This window comes from Carlito syrichta, unplaced genomic scaffold (assembly GCF_000164805.1).
Source record: "Carlito syrichta isolate Samal-C Ts95f unplaced genomic scaffold, Tarsius_syrichta-2.0.1 Scaffold309326, whole genome shotgun sequence".
Classification (NCBI taxonomy): Eukaryota; Metazoa; Chordata; class Mammalia; order Primates; family Tarsiidae; genus Carlito; species Carlito syrichta.
The window spans coordinates 243554-261028 of NW_007253422.1; the positions used below are offsets into that span (position 1 = coordinate 243554).

The window sequence follows — 17475 nt, forward strand, 5'->3', positions numbered from 1 at the left end:
GGGCGCCGCTGCCCTGGCCGCCATGTGCTCCCAGCTCTGGTTCCTGACGGACCGGCGCATCCGCGAGGACTACCCGCAGGTGCAGATCCTGCGCGCCCTCCGGCAGCGCTGCTCCGAGCAGGACGTGCGCTTCCGGGCGGTGCTCATGGACCAGATCGCCGTCACCGTCGTCGGCGGCCACCTCGGTGAGCGAGGCGGGCCCGGGAGGGCAGGGAGGCCGCCGGGGTCCCCGGGAGCCGGCCGGGTGGGCGCGCTTCCCTGGGCCTCCCCCAGCCCAGTCTCCTTGGATCCCCGCGAACCAGCCGCTGCCCCTCTGCCAGCCTCTTGGGGTGGAGAAAGCCCCTAACCTTGATAGCTTCTTTTAGCCACCCCCGTTGCCCTGAGGCCAAGACTTGAGAAGGTGATTTCGTTGACTTAGAGGACTTTTTTGTGAGGAACCCAAATTCACTTGAAGACGCCCGGTGTCGGGGAAAATCAAGCTGCTAACCCTAAATCTGCACATTCTGTTTGCATCAATACCCTGACAGTTTAGACTCTGAGGCTTCTAGAATCCACACTAAATTTACAACATTGCAAATAAGATGGATGTTTTAAAAAGTTTTCTAGGCGTGTCGAAGCATTAGTTATGCACTGCATAGAATATTTTCCCCAAACTAGGAACCTCCATATGGGGGAAATCTGAGAATGATTGGAGTCACCTCTGGAGTGTAAAGTGGGAATGTAGATCTTTTATAGGTTTCTTTAACTCTACCTTCTCCTCCAAGGGTTGAATTCTGATTCCAGAGACGCCAAGATTTTAGGTACAGACCATTCTGGCCTCACTGATCACTCCACTGCTGTGCCCAAGAGACTTTTTTTGGTTATTATCAGTGATCCTGATCTCGAAAGGTTAAGTATGTTTTTAGGTTTTCTTAATTATCCTTAACACAAGCTCTCTCTGATTTAGGAAACTGTGACTTAGAGATTTCCCTCTGGCTTCTTGGTCTTTAGGACTCCACTGGAGGTTTCCAGCCATTTCAGGGGGTCTAGGATTCAAAGGGGTTTGGGCCCACTTCAAGGTGCTTTTTGGGATACTATTCATCTTATTTTAACCGTATCAGGTTAAATCGTCTCATACTTTGTTACTTTTCTTTGGCAGGGAAAGGAATTCCAAATTCTGAACAGACTACTTACAAGAGAGATTTTGAATGTGACCTGTTTCTAAGTGGAATATATCTGCTATAGGTCTTTTAGCTATAAGTTGATTAAAGAAAGCTTCTCATATGTATTATCAGATTGTATGACCTGTTGGAGAAATATACGAGAAATATTAGGCAGCTTACATTTAATTTAAAACAGAATCTTTTAGATACAAAGGGTACCCTCTCTGTATCCTTGATTTACTAAAACTCTCACAGTTAGTTAATGTAGAGCTAGATTCCTGAACAGGGAATCTGCAGACAGGGTCTCACTCTGCCCCAGACTGGAGTGCAGTGGTACCATCATGGTTCACTGTAGCCTTGACCTCCTGGGCTCAAATGATCCTTCTGCCTCAGCCTCCCGAGTAGCTGGGACTGTGGGCGTGTGCCACCATACAGAGCTAATTTTTTGGTATTTTTTGTAGAAATGAGGTCTCACTATGTTATCCATGCTGGTCTCGAACTCCTGGACTCAAGCAATTCTCTTGCTTTGACCTCCCAAAGTGCTGGGATTACAGACTTGAGCCACCATACTCGGCCCATACCTGGATTCTTATTACAACTTTGCTGTTAACAAGTATTGTGACTTTGCTTTGGGCAAGTCACTTTATGTCTTTGAATCTTGTTCCTCATTTATAAAATTAGGGGTTAAGATTCCTCTAGCTTTAAAATTCTGTGTTTCAGTACCATATTTAAAATGGATCTGTTATATTTTACTGATTTAGATGAAGTGCTTAATATCTTTCCAACCCAGGATGACCTTTGCTTATTTATTTTTGAGATACAGTAACCACAATTTCACATCATGTTCCTGTTGTAGACCCATCATGGATTCTGTAAGAGTAGGAAATTGCTTTCTGTATCTAAAACTCCATTTAAAAGAATTATTCCTTTAAAAGATAAAATTAAAGTCTAGTGCTACAGAATACATTTAAACCCTTTTGTTTAGTGTCTTAAATTTTAATGGAATTCATGTGTGAAAATATCTCAATATATTCACAAACTAGGAGTTACTTCTTTTTAACTACAAGAAAATCTATATAGCTATTTGCCTAGTCAGTAGAGAAAGTGAAGACTGATATTTTTTGATGCAGTTTTAATTTTTATTAATTCACAGGCAGCCACACACAAATCACAACACAGAACAAAGCTATTAGATCAACATTTCTGCTGTCCAAAGCTGCCAAAAAATTTATTTGTTGTCGAAGCAGATTAATTGAAACACAGGTGAGTTCTATGGAAAGAGTGACCTTATTTGCTTTGTTCAGTGCTGCAGTAGTGACTATAATAGTGCTTTGCACATAGTAGGCATCGATAAGTTTTTTTTGTTTTGTTTTGACTTGGGGGTCTCACTCTGTCACCCAGAATGGAGTGTGATGACACAATGACAGCGCACCGCAGCCTCGAACTCCTAGGCTTATGTGATCCTTCCGCCTTAGCCTCTTGAGAAGCTGGGATTATCACACTTATGTTGCCTATGCTGGTCTCGAACTCCTGGGGTCAAACAGTCCTCCCACCTTGGCCTCCCAAAGTGCTGGGATTACAGGCATGAGCCACCATGCCTGCCCTGTATTTTTGAATGAATAAAGATCTGAGCTCTATTTCCCAGTTCCTTCTGTTGTCTGACTGCAGAAAATCTTTGGTGAGCCAAAATATTCCTCTGAAAAAAAATTCTGAAATTCACTTGCTTTGAACTACAGAAATATATGCTACAATAATATTGATGCTATTTCCCGCTTGAGAATTACGGGATGTGAGAGCTGGGAGGGACCTTGAGATCCCCTTTCTAATGCCTTCATTTTACAAATAAGAACCAGAGGCTCAAAGAATGAAGTGATTTTCTCAGTGCCATCTAGCTAGTTAGCAGTCAACCTACAGTTAAAAAATATGATCTCCTAATTCCCAGCCCAGTGATGTGGAATAAGTCTGCTTTAAACATCTGCAACCTATAGTACCTTCCTCAGGAGATGTGAAGTTGAGCTGAATTAAGTTGAAGCTGGACAGTGATTTTGCAAAGTAATTTTCTAGTTGAGAAAGTCTAGGTACCACCTTTACAAAGCCTTTGTGCCCTCACTTCTCTCCATTGCTTCTCTACGTTAGTGTAGGGATGATGAAGGAATTGATTTTGGGCAGGTATGGGCAGTGCCTTAGCCAACTACTTACATTCATTCCTGAGCTTTTCTTTCTGGAAGCTAGTGGAAACCCAAATCCAGGGGTTAGAATTTCAGCTTATATCTGGAAATAGGATTCAGACCAGAGGTTAAAAGTATTCAATGTATTTATTTATTTTTTATTTTCTATGTCTTGAGTTGGAGTCTCCTTCTGTTGCCCAGGCTGGAGCCTCTACCTGCTGAACTTAGGCAATCCTTCTGCCTCAACCTGCCAAGTAGTCAGAACCACAGGTGCACACCACCATGCCTGGCTAATTTTTAAGTTTTTGTGTAGAGATGAGGTCTCATCAAGTTGCCCAGGCTGGTCTGGAACCCTTGGGCTCAGGCAGTCTTCTTGCCTCCGCCTCCCAAAGTGCTGGAATTACAAGCGTGAGCCACTGTGCCTCACCAAAAGTTTTTAATTTGTTGATTGCAGTTACTATATTTTAAATGAGGTTAATGTGTAAACAGAATATGCTATCCAAATACAAGGTTTCATGCTTACTATTTTTAATCTAATCTCCCCTACCCAGCATAGATTTGAGTCAGGGAGACTACTGGGGAGAGGGGAATGACCTTCAGGTGACTAAAGCTATCCTGTAGAAAACATCCATCCTATGATATCATATCCATTTTCTTTTCCTTTTTAGAAACTGCAAGTTCTTCATTCATTCAACAAACATTTGTGAATTATTCTCAACTCTAAGGATATGGTGGTGACTGTGACATCAAAATGCACACAATAATAATAATGGTCAAGCAAAATATATATGATGCTTATTCTGTGCCAGGCATAGGTTTAAGTTCTTTTTATGTATTAGCTCTTATAAGCGCCAGTAAGGGTATTTGGGCACATGGTACTGGCTGGAAGTTAGGACCAAGCTTCAGTAATTCTGTTCTAAACACTTTATGTCACCTCTCTTCCACTTTACTCCATGCATTTGTCTACAGGTCTGTGCTGATTTCACTATGCCCCTCTGTGTCTCTGCACCTTGCACTAAAATTCTCTCTGCCTTAGACACCCATCTAAGTCTCTCTCCTATCGTGAACTTTTATTTATCCCTCAAATCCAGCACAAGTCACTCATCTCTGTAAAGTCTTTCTTGAACTCCCTACCCTGTCCCTTTCTTCCACCCACTACCAAATAACATTGTCCATACCTTTTAAAATAGCATTCATCATATTTTATTATAATTTATCTCTTTATAAGATCTCGCTCTCTTTTCTCCCCTGAATGACTGGATTTCTCAGATGTATGCTCCCTAGCTGGTCCATAGCAGGCCTTTGTTTAATGTCTGTAGGATGACTGAGTGAAGTGCCTTCTAATCTGAAGTATGTGAGACTTTTACTGTAATTAGCTTCTGAGTTTAGGAGATGGTGATTGGATGTGTAAATGACAGATTCACTAGTAAAAATTAAGTTCTTTGACCACCCACAGATCTGTATGATTAGCTGGCTCAAGAAACAAGTATATTCACAAACTCCGGGACAGATACCAACCAAGACAGACAGAATGAGTCTGACCTGGAAATGAGGTTGCGTTACAGTTTGTCTCTTAGGAGCAGAATGATTCAGCATTCCTTCCCTTACTTTCAGAGCTAAAACATTGGTGACTAAATGGTGGCTAAAAGGCAATTTCTAGGTCAAGTTCTTTAAATCAAGATGTTCTGGGATCCTTTTACTTGGTTCTTTGGAGTAATCAGGTGAGTCAGATTTAAAAGAGGGGAGAGCCTCGCTAAATATGTAAAGGAAATACAACAGAAAGCTCACAGGGAAAGGGTGGACTCCCATCATTGTGCAAAAAAACATTAGCAGGAAAGAGTGCCATGCTAATGTTTGTGCAGAAAACTTGATCTTTAACCTGTTAGAAGCTTGTGACTGACAGCTTGTAATTTGAATGACACCTCTGTTATAGCACTAGTGGAAAGAAAGGTCAGAGAATGAGTAGAAGCACCTACCATATGATATTTCCAAATTGACGTGATTGCTGGATGGGTCTGCCTTACCCCATGGGTCCACAGTTATATCTGTAGACTGACCTTAAGGACTGAGGATGGGTTGGATGTTTAGTTTGTGTTTCTAACAGTAGTCCTTAGGGGCACTTCATGAACTGTGTTGGAAAGATTTCTAGAACAGTAGATTGGGATCCTTCATGGATCTCAAAGCTCTACTTCTAGAATTCTGAACCACTTATTGCTGCTATCATAACACCTCCACCACATTTGCTGGGCCTGCCTGCTGGAAGGGAGTATAGCTGTCACTCAGATGTCCATGTCATCCCTGTCCAGTCACATGCCCTTGCCACTCCCCTTACTGGCAGGGAGTCCACTGAATTCAGGTATGTCCGTGTGAGCCTCACCTCACTCCAGCCACTTTCCTGGCAATCTTACCTATTACTTTGAGAGACTTCACCTTGTTAGGGATTTATACTGTTTTAACACAAACCTACAACGTGATCTGAAATTCTTGGTCTGTTTCTATTTGATTCATCACTATTAAAAAGTAGCTCAAGACTCCAGGAGGAGAAAATGATACATTTAAATTACTTTGTGTTGAGGAATTAACTAACAGGAATAATGATTCTTAATTTCCATAACTTTTATTAATACCTAATATCTTTTATGTGTCTTCATCTTTGCAACAATCCTATTCATTCACTTCATTCAACAAATATTTATTGAGACCCCACTCTGTGCCAGGCACTGTGCTAGGCTCTAGAGATATAATGGAGAATAAGAACAAATGTGGGCTCCACCCTAATTATTATGATTCCTTTTATTTGTTTATTCTGTCAGCAAATATCTGTTGACTACCTACTGTGTGTAAGATACTGTTCTAGGCACAAGAATAAGACAGGCAGAAATCTCTGCCTCTCAAGATTACATTCTAGATGAGGGAGATAGAATATATACAAGATAAGTAAAAAAAATTAGTATATTAGTAGATAGGACTAAAGAGAAAGAAAAGCAGGGAGAGCTCTATTTAACTGCAAATTAGAGATAAGTACAGTAAGTCCTCTACATACAAACCTTCAAGCTACGAACTTTAAAGACCTACACCTGCATTTTTTACTGTATTAATTTCTCTCTACCAGGTGTCAGTATAGCCTGTTAAATACATATAGTACTATATAGCTGATTGTGTTAGTTGGGTACCTAGGCTAGCTGTTGAACTTAAGTTGGGTTTACAGATATGCTCCCGGAACAGAATTTGTTCATATGTTGAGGACCTCCTGTATCTATCTCAGAAAGTTACTGAGAATATTTTAAGAATATGAAAACATTGAATAGACCCTGTGTGACCCTAGCAAGTTCTCAGTAAACTGTGGCCATTAATATGATTGTTGGCCTACTAGTGAAAAAAATAAATAAAAAGCAGGAAGAGGGATAGAATGGTTCTGGAGGTGAGAGAGGTGATTGAAATTTTAGATGGGGTGGTCATCACCCAGAAGATGATATTCGAGTGAAGACCTGAAGGAGATGAGGAAGGAAGCCATTCAGGTATCTGGGAGTAGAGGAGTTTAGGCAAGAGGGAATAGCAAGGAACATGGGCAGAGCAGAGCGAATGAAGGGGCAAATGTCAGGAGAGGAGGCAGAGAGGTGGGTGGGGAGGGAGCAGATTCATAGGACCTGGGGTGGTAGAAGAACTTTTGCTTTTACTCTGGTTGAGCTGGGAATCCACCCCACTTACCACTCCCTTGACTAGCAGGAAGGGTTTTGAGCACAGGAATGACGTGATCTGTCTTGTGGTTCAGAGGGTCACTGTGTATACTATGTTGGCAGACTAGTGGGAGCAAGGGCAGAAATGGGGAGGTCGCCTAGGAGGTTATTGTTACACTTCAGGTGTGAGGTGATTGTTGGACTAGAGTGATTTCAGGGAAGGAGGTGAAAAGCAACTGGGTATGGGGCATATTTTGAAGACAGTTGTTAGGATTGCCTGCTGGGTGTGCAGGAAAGAGTCATGGAGGACTCCAGAGTTTCTGGTCTGAGCAGCTGGAAGAAAAAAATATGCCATTTACTCACACGGAAAGGATGGGAGAGGAGTAGGTTTGGGCAGGTGACGAATATCAGGACTCAGTGGAAATGTCAAGCAGACAGGTTATGGTAGAGATTGGGATTCAGGAGAAAGCCCTGGCCTGGAGATAATCACAGTAGGAGCATCTCTGTATACCCATCAAGGGAGTAACTATAAATGGAAAAGAGAAGGGCTCAAGGACTAAACTCTGGGGCATTCCATTGCTTCATGTTCAGGGAGAGGAGTAGAAGCTCACAAAGAATCCCAAATAAACAAACACACACATGAAGAAACCCAGAAAAATATGGTGTCCTGGAAGCCCAGGAGAGAAAGTAGTTTAAGAAGGAGGATGTCAAATGTTTCTGGTAGATCGAGTAAGATGAGGACTGAGAATTGATTTAGCAATGTGGATTTAACATTAGTGACCCAAGTAAGAACAGTTTCCATGACTATTCACAGCCTTAGGAGTTTTGTTGTAAAGAAAAGTTGAAAAATAGGATGGGAGCCCGAAGGGGAGCTGGGGTTGAGAGGCTTTTCTTAATGGAGAAATTGGGCAACCCCCTCGGGTCCTTTCCCACTGTGAGAGCTTTTCTGTCCTCTCAATAAATCCTGCTTTCAAAAAAAAAAAAAGGAGAAATAATGGCATGTTTATATACTGGTGGGAATCATCCAATGGAGAGGAAGAAATTGGAGATGTAGGAGAGAGAGGCACATGAAAGGAGCAGTGCTTTCAATGAGGGAAGGTCTGGGATCCACTGCATTTTTCAAGGGGCTGGCCTAAGCTAGGAGTAAGGACAGTTCAGCCACTAGGAGAACAGAGAAGGTCACCGATGTGTCACAGGTACAGGTGGGTGGATAGACGTGACAGCGGGAGCGTATGGAGAAGTTCTTTTCTGATGGCTTCAGATTTTCACATTGAAATAGGAAGACTGAGAAGGAGAAGGTGGGAAGAGAAAGTGTGAAATGGGGTTGAGGTTGAGTGAATGAACTAGGGAAGTAAATGATTGCCAGGCAGTGTTCAGTGTGCCCTTGAGACAAGTGAGCAGGCTTCTCTGTGTTTCATTGTAAAAGGGGTACATGAAATGGGGAGCTGGGTAGGTCTGACCAGAGCTGGGGTTTAGCTAAGCAAAACATGGGTGCAGAAGGGTTTTTAAGGGGGATTATGGTGTATGACTATGGAGTTTAAATAGGGTAAGAAAGGAAGTGAGAGTATGAAGAGGGTGAGGGACAGTGAAAAATGGAGGATCCATGGATGGTAGTTCCTGGTTGGGTCAAAGTACAGCTGGAGTTGGGGTATTAGAGGAAGTAAGTTGGAAAGGTAGGAGATAGTGGTTGGAGGTTGGCATTGGGACACTGGCATGAAGTCTAGAATATAACCAGGAGTAGTGGCTGAGGTGGAGTGGTAGATGAGATCCTTGGAGGAAAGGAGGCCAAGAAACTGAGAAGTCTTGGTGTCAGAAGGATCTGTCATCGGGACATTGAAATCACTAATATTTATGACAGCATGGGAGTGAGTCAGGAGCTAAAGTTTCAGGGACAGGGCAAGTGACCTGGGGTCTGCAGATGGCTTGCACAAGGAGAGGTGATGTGTTGTGTGGTCTGATGAGATTCAGACTGGGTGTTTTAGGGAGGAGAAAAGGAAGAATGGTCTGAAAGCTGCAATGAGGAGCAAGGAGGAGATCTGTTTGACTTTAGGCCCAGTGATTACTGAAGTGAGGAGAGAAAACAGCCAGAATTTGGAGGGCTGTTGGAGAAGCATAAGAGAGAATTGGACTTAGAAAAAAAAGGAGGAAGGTAGAGGGAAGGTTCACTTAACAGGTGAACAGGCCCACTGATTCAGTTCCAAAGGGCCCGGTGGAGATGAGAAGGAGTGGAAAGTGGGATTAAAAAAAGGCAAAGTCAGAGCCATGAGTCTAGAGTCTAGGGAAATTACATGGCTTTGCAGACTGAGTCTTGGGTGACTGATATGAACAGGGGTCAAAGACTTGCTGAGATTTGTCTTCATGGTGATGAAAAATTGTGTTGGTGAGAGAGGAAGGTTTGACAAGTTTTGGGGCCCCTCCATTTTACAGAAGAGGAAACAGAGACCCAGAGAGATTTTGGCATCTTGCCATGCTAAATGACAGCAAGGGATTAAATCAGGTCTCTGACTTGAAGGCCAGTTCTTCATTCACTTTGCCAAATTGCCTTTCATCTTGTGTTGTTTCAGCTTCTTGAAATTCCTTTTCAAGTACTTACTTTAGCCCTGAGACATTCCTGAGCTCAATGCTTTGAGATTCCATGACTGTACCATTGATTTGCTTCTGAGAAGTAGAGATATTATGAGTTTATTAGTTTTATGCATTTCTTCAGAGCCCAGGCACTAGGAGTCACTAACTCCTTTGTGAAGCTTTCCTTGATTCTCTCTTCCCACCCTGCTCTACCCCCCACTGAGATAATCATCCTAACTGGTCCTTCCTCCTTTGTCTTCCTTGTATCCGGATATTTAAGCCTATTAGTGCACTTAGCACATTGTGTCATAGGGTGCTCTGCACAGAGTGTTAATGGCTTTCATAACAGGTGTATGTTGTCTTTCTTCTCAAATTCCACAGATATTGTTAGTTTCACCCATACTTCTCAATCCCCTTGCCCAGCCCTTATGAAGACAACACCTGCTCCTTAGCTGTCTGTGGTCCACCCAGGTCCCTGTAGTTTTTACCATTTGACTGCACTGGGCCCCAATTTTGACTTCCATCACCCACATCTGCTACAGGGCTTTCTCTGGTTATAGGAGCCCTTGTTGCCCACACATACATGACAAGCTAGAAGGGTTAGGGAATTAGCACTATGTCTCTGGAGCAGACCTCAACCAGAGACTGAGTTGATGTATAAAAGTTCTAAATTACTAGCTTTCCAGCTCTCAGGTGGGATAATAGGTGTGTGTACTAAACCATTTCCTACAGTTCTTTAGTGGGACTCGGCTCTGGTTGCCGGTGATGGTGACTCACTTGATGACATACCCTTTTTGTGCAGCATTCCCTTCTCTACTCTCCTACTAGTGTTCCCTGAAATTACTACCCAAATAGACTACTTGCACTTAAATCCTTGTCTCAGGGTGTGCTTCTAGGGAAACCTAAACTAACACTGGGCTTGACTCAAAGTAGGTGCTGAAGACATATTCACTGAATGGATTCATAAAACGATAAATGTGCTTTATGGGTGAACAGATTAATGAATATTTAAGTTGTGTCTCTGTTTGTCTCCATGAGGAGACATGAGACCAGGCAGAGACCCCCTGATTCATTTTTGTATTCCTGATAGTAGTGTACCTAACTCATACCAATAGTTCAATAAAACTTGGATGGAATTAAATGACCTCAAAATAGCAGTTGGTGGAAAGAGAAAATGGCTACATAAATGGCTGTGAATTTTAATGAAGTGGAGGTGAGATTTCTTTGGACTATGGAAAAAAGCACTTTGAACAGGGAAGGAGGAAGAGTGGTGATAGCATCTACTCGTTAAGAATAAAAATAACTTCCTTTTGAGAAAATGCTGGGGGTGGGAAGAAAAAAAATGAGGGAAAAGCTGGAGAGTGATTGAGATGAGACAGATCATGCTTGGGTGGCACATCTTCTTTATTCCACAAGATAATGTGAAGCACTAAGTAGTTTATCCACTTTACTTATATTGTTGATTCCTTTCTGGCAACTTTTAGAGTTTCACTACCAGCACTGTTACATGATCTTTCTAAAATAAAATACATGATCCTGCTAAAAGCTACCATAGGTGAGGTTCTTGTTTTCTCTCTTGCTACAGTATTCTGCTGTTTTCTGACTTCTGCTGTTTGCTTTGCACATGAAGGCTTTTTCTAGCATACTAGGAACCAGCTTAGTGTTGAAGCTTTCTCATTTATTTGTGCATGCATGAAGCCAAGGATGTTCATGTGTGCACATATAAATGAGTGATAGATGTGTACAGGTTGGAAGGGTGATGACTCATGCATCAGTTTTGTATAAATGCAAAAGCATTGATAGTCAAATCGATTCCAAGGATCTGTATAAAATACCTTTAATTTAGATGAAATAATACTGGGGGTGCCAAAAAATGTATACACATCTTAAGAAATGTTATCTACATGTTACTTTTCAAAGTTGAATTGAATTATGGTAGCAATGTGTGGTATGATGTTCGCTTAAAAGATGGCATTAATCGAATGAATGCTAGTGTCACTATGCAGCAGGCAGGACAGTCAAAGAAAATGGTGGAAGCACGGTTGTTGTTCAACGAGTGCAAGACCATTTTGAAGTGGTATTTGGAATTCGAGAACGTTGTGGAAGTACAACGACAGTGTAGACATGAGCATACAACAGAATCTCCAGCACATCTAATAACTGCATGCATTCGTGATATGTTTGCGACGTGGTACTGTGTGTGATATGCACTAGGGAAGATCCAGGGGGATTCGCACTGCTGTAGATCAAGGTCATCAGAGGTGTCTGGACGCTGATTGTAACCACTTTGAGCATCTCTTGTAATTGCAGAATTCAAATGTGACTTGTATTCATCTTTTGTTGTTGGTGTACATTGAGTATTACAATTTTAATACAGTCTTTTCCTTTGTTAAAAAATATGTATACATATTTTCGGCATCCTCTGTATATGTGAATATTCTTAGCAAAGAACCTAAAACACAACAGATGCTCAATAAAACTGCTAGCTGAATTTAAATCTGAATTACAACACCTTTTGCTATTCGTGCTTCTTCTTCCCTCTATTGGTATGAATGATTGGGTGTCTTTTAAGTTTTAGAATCCTACTTCCAATAATAATTTGCTTATTTCTTTCTTTTTGTTTTGTTTTGTTTTAGAGACAGGGTCTTGCTCAACATACTCCATCATACCCAGGCTGGAGTATGTTGGCATGATCATAGCTCACTGCAGCCTCGAACTCCTGGGCTCAAACAATCTTCCTGTCTCAGCTTCCTGAGTAGCTGGGACTACAGGTGTGCACCACCACACCCAGCTACTTTTTAAAATTTTTTCTTAGAGACGGAGTCCTGCAATGTTACCCAACCTGACCTTGAACTCCTAGCCTCAAGTGATCTTCTCACCTTAGTCTCATAAATGATTAGGATTATAGGCTTGAGCCATCAGCTGCCTTCCCTCCTCCCCAAGTTAAGGTGATATCCAAGAGCACTAGGTTACTTAATCACACGAAATCCATAGTTTGGGGCAAGATCCATTTGAGGGCAAGATCCTCATTATTGAGGGCTTTCCTTGCATTCACTGGCAGCCTAGCAGAGCCCTGTCTTCCCTGAGGGACTGCATCAGCTCTTCATTCCTTTGACACGAGGCCTATAGATTGCAGTGGAAATGTTCAGGATGCTGGGAAAGGTGACACATTAAACTCTATCCTGTATTAATTGTACTAGGTCCTTTCCTGAGGAGATGCTAATGGGGAAGGGGAGCAAAGATTACCTATATGGTTAAGGGTCTCAGAATTCACAGACAGGTTTGTCAAGGGCCAGCCTAAAACTCAAGCTGTCGTTGGTCATGACTGTGTGGAACTGGTACTCTCACAGAAGCTACTATGAGCTGCCACTTATCTACTGATTCCAGAAATGTGTCAGCAATGGTAATGGGAATGAACAGGGGGCAAGTGCACTTGCCCATAGCAAGAATGTCAGAGTGTGTCCATGGGCAAAGATGTAATTAGTTTTGCAGATGCATCCCTAAACCCACCATGTCCCTCTGCACAGGGCTGGACAGACAGAGCACAGAGTCAGACACCAAACCTGTCAAACTGCTTGCTAGAGCCTTTTTGGCTACACTTTAACCCATTCCATTCTTCATTTATTAAAGGCTTCAGTTGGAATGAGCCAGGCCCAAAGATTTTCCTTTGGAGACAAGAGATGAAGTCCTGGTAAGACTTCCTAGGTCTATGTAAATCTACTTGTTGAGGCTGAGCTGTCTCTGTCCACTTGTGATTGGTATTTCCAGAAATGATTGAATTATTTTCTGCCCATTTAGAAGTTTAACTGTTTGTCTGTGGTCTCATGTTGGGATTGGAAAGCCGAATGTTTTTGCTGCTTCTCGTTTTTCTAGGTCACTTTTCTGTTGCAAAGCCATTTTTTCTCATCAGGTGATTAACAATCTCCATAAATTGTCCTACTTTTGCTTACATGATGTGTATGTAATAATGCCAGTGCCTTAAATATGTATAGCATTTTATAGTTTTCAAACCTTTTTTGCATATATTTTTTCACTATGTAATGTTGTCCTGGGTGTTCTGTATTTACTCACCATTTTCACCAACTTGAATACTTTTGTTTCTTCTTCTACCACTTTTGAGGATACTACACAGGGTTTATTCCCCATCCCTTTCATATTATTTTCCCCAATGGCTGTAAGTGGCAGAGGAATTTTTCAAAGAATAGTAAAAGCCACTGTTTTCTGATGGCAAAGTAAAAATAACCTGGATGTTCTTTATAAATCATCCCCAAGAATTATATTCCAGTTCCTTGGATTCACACTATCAGCAGAAGTTCTGAAAACAGTTTATCATAATGATTGCATCCATCCTTCTTCCTTTTAATCAGTGAAACATATCCTAGAAAAGAGGGGAAATATATAACAGAGCCATATAGTAGTTGTGTGGGTGTTTTGATTTTCAGCTTTGTGCTTAGAGCTTTTGTATTGATATTATTCATCACCTGCATCACCTGATGAAGAAATCGTATCATAATTAGCACCTTTTTTTTCTTGGAATTATATGTTTATGTAGTATAATACCACTTAGGAAATAGAAGGTGTTTTAGGTTAAAGCCTATAAGATGGTTCTGTAAATTGTGTTTTCAGGGCTTTCTTTAGAGCACTTTAGATATCCCTTTATTAGGTCTCTATCATTAGGAAAGATCAAGTAATTCCTTGAACTTCTCATCGCCTTAATCATCCCATTTCCTGTCTGCATCATTCCATCACCAGACGCTGGCTACACTGCAGATACCTAGGTAACTACTGAGAGTAATATATACCATAGAATGTCAGAGTTGAACTGACCAAGCAAATTGCTGTGAGCCCCTCTGACCCTTGCACACTCTTTCATACCATCCTTAGTGACCAGTGAATCTTAGACCGTTATATCCTAAAGGACTGGAAAAGTATCCTTTTTGTTGAGCCCAAATAATTCATTATACGTTGATGCCTTCTATGCACCAGGCACTGTTCTAAGGACTGAGGTTACAGCAGTGAACAGGTAGACAAAATAATGCTCTTATTGGTAGCTCTATCTCTTGGAGTCATAGAAGACAAACCAAATAATTCTTCTGCCCTGAAGCCCTTTAGAAACTTGAAGACTATGCTCATGTTCTTCTGAGTCTTCATGCTAATACACCCAATCACCCAGTGTAGTAAAGTTTCAGGTCTTTTTGCTATATGGATCAATTGTCTTCGAATGCATTCTAGTTTTGTTTAACATTGAATTGAATTGATTTTTAGTAGATTTAAAAAGTTTTTTATAAAGGTAATGTGTACTTGGAGAAATTTTGGAAAATACAGATAAGTGTAAAATATAAAGAAGAAATTATCTGTAAACCCATTAACCACTGTTAAAATGTTAGTATATTTCCTTCCAGCTGTTTCCAACCTATATCTGTTTACATAGTTGAAATCATAATGTATTATTTATAATTTTGTATCCTGTTTTTTCAGTTAACATTGCCATTTATGCATTCATTATATTGATAAAAATCAATTAAATGGTTGCAGAATGGTCCAGTTGGACAAACTTTTAAAAGGGAAGGGCACATAACATCAACAAGGGTACCTGATCCCAAACCAGGCGAAGTGGAGACCAAAGGGAGGCCCAAACTTCACGAACTGTATGATGACTACTTATGTACCTAATTCTGAATTGTACTCCACGTCTTTAAAATAAGATTAAAATAAATAAGTAAATAAAATTAGGTTATAAAAAAGTGGTTGGGATTCCTGAAGCAGGCTACACTGTTTCCTTTTCATTAAGCCTTCAGCCTCCTAAGCCACTACACTTTAAATACTGAATTCTACATGGAAGGAAGGTGCTAGACTCATATCTCCTGTGGATTCTTCTAACTTGGATTATTCTTGAGATACTTTTTTTTTCTGTTCATTCCTTTGTGTTTCTTCATAATTGTGTTCTGCCCATTTGTTGGAGTACAGAGTTGCCCATAGTTTTCTTATTACACCAGGATGTCCAAGTGGCCGTTTTTGAGCTCTTTTTCTGCTAGCTTCAGTCTTGAGGAGGCTGTTGGAACCACTTCTGCTGGTGGACTAAACGATGGCAAGCACGGTGCTCACTGTTGTCCTTGGATTTCAGGCCTCCAGCTGAACCAGAAGGCCCTCACCACCTTCCCAGATGTGGTACTTGTACGTGTGCCCACACCCTCAGTGCAGTCTGACAGTGACATCACTGTCCTGCGACACCTGGAGAAGCTGGGCTGCCGCTTGGTCAACCGCCCACAGAGTATCTTAAATTGTATCAACAAATTTTGGACATTCCAAGAGCTGGCTGGACATGGGGTCCCCATGCCAGACACTTTCTCCTATGGTGAGTCTCCTTGAAATATAGTTGGAACTTATCTTCCCAAACCACCTACACCTCTGTTTTCTTGTCCCAGAAACCTTCTAGTATCTCTTGTTGCTTTTCAGTGTGAGTCTGTTGATTCAACATCTTGAGTCTTTACCCATTCCCTTGCTCTGAAATGTCTTTGCTTCTTTCTCTCTGTGAGTCATTCATTAAATACGTGTCTGGTGCCCATTGTGTACCAGCTGTCATGCTAAGCACTGGGCCATAGCAGTAAGCAAAAGAGCCCTGTCCTCAATGCATTCCCAGTCCACCAAAGGCAGAGGGTAAGTAACTGGCCATTTCAGTGCTGTGTAGTCAGTGTTGTGATAAGAGTTGTGCAGGGTGGTACAGCTATACATAGGAGAGCTCCTAATACAGTTGAGATGTTGAGGAAGTCTTCCTAAAAGAGTTAACATCAAACTAAGGTAAACTTATCCCCTTAAACAGAGCAGGGTGGAAGCGTAATCTAAGCAGGGAGCAGAATATTGAAACATCTAGTGGTAAGAAGCAACATGACTTGCGAGTGGCGTCACGAGTAGTGCGTAGAATGTTAAAGGAAATAGAGTTGAGATATAAGGCTGGAAAGATAAGAAGGAGTTTATACGGCTCCATGCGAAGGAGATGAGGGTTAATTCTGAGACTAACAGGAAGTCATGGGAAGGCTTTAATCGGGAAAGTGGCCTGATCTGAGCTATTCAGAAGATCACTTTGGCTATACTGTGGAGAAGGGATTGGATAAGGGCAAAGGGGAGACAGGAGTAGTTTCTTAAATCATCCAAGTGAACAGTGATGGTCTAAACCAATAGTAAGAGTGAAGATAGGCGAACAGATTTAGGAATTAGGAAGGAGCTAGAAATAGTAGGACATGATGATTAGATTGGGTAGGAGGAGTGTGGAGAGAAAACAAGGGTGATTCTGTTTGCGCAAACAGATATGAACGCAAACATTCACTGAGACAAGACACATGGAAGGGGAGAAGCAGATTGGTGGGAAGGGAGTGACAGATTGTGAGGGAGAAATGATTTCAGTGTGGGACATGTTTTGTTTCAGGTGTCTATAGTATATGTAAGTAAACATATTCAGTAAGCAGCAGGTGAATAGATCTGATACTTGAAAGAAGTACAGACTAGGGAAGTGAATTTGGAAACCTCTATTATGTTACATGAAGTCATAGGAATGGATGAGAGTTTTCAGGGGGAGAATTTTGCATGAAAAGAAAAGAGAGCTGAACTGTTCACTTAAAATGCTTAAAATGAGCCGGACTCCGTGACTCAGCCTGTAGTCCCGTGCTTTGGGAGGCTGAGGTGAGTGGATTGCCTGAGCCCGCGGGTTTGAGACTTGCCTGGGAACTTGGTTAGACCTCATCTCTACAATAAATCAAAAAATCAGCCGGGTGTGGTAGCGCATGCCTGTAATTCTGGCTACTTGGAAGGCTGAGGCGGCAGGATCGCCGGAGCCCAGCAGGTCGAGGCTGCGGTGGCCAGGAGCGGCCACTGCACTCCAGTCTGGGCGAGAGTGAAACTTCAACTCAAAAAAAAAAAAAAGCTTAA

General features: G+C 41.7%; 1 protein-coding gene across 1 annotated transcript in view; it reads left to right on the forward strand.

Annotated features, from left to right (window-relative positions):
• The first annotated feature begins 12 nt into the window (after window positions 1-12).
• RIMKLA (ribosomal modification protein rimK like family member A) overlaps window positions 13-17475 on the forward strand; it is a 31195-nt gene continuing 13732 nt past the window's right edge. The window contains exons 1-2 of the mRNA XM_008067175.1: window positions 13-185; window positions 15677-15907. Coding sequence (XP_008065366.1) covers window positions 23-185; window positions 15677-15907 — 394 coding nt within the window. The 5' untranslated portion in view covers window positions 13-22. The remainder of the gene's footprint in view (window positions 186-15676; window positions 15908-17475) is intronic.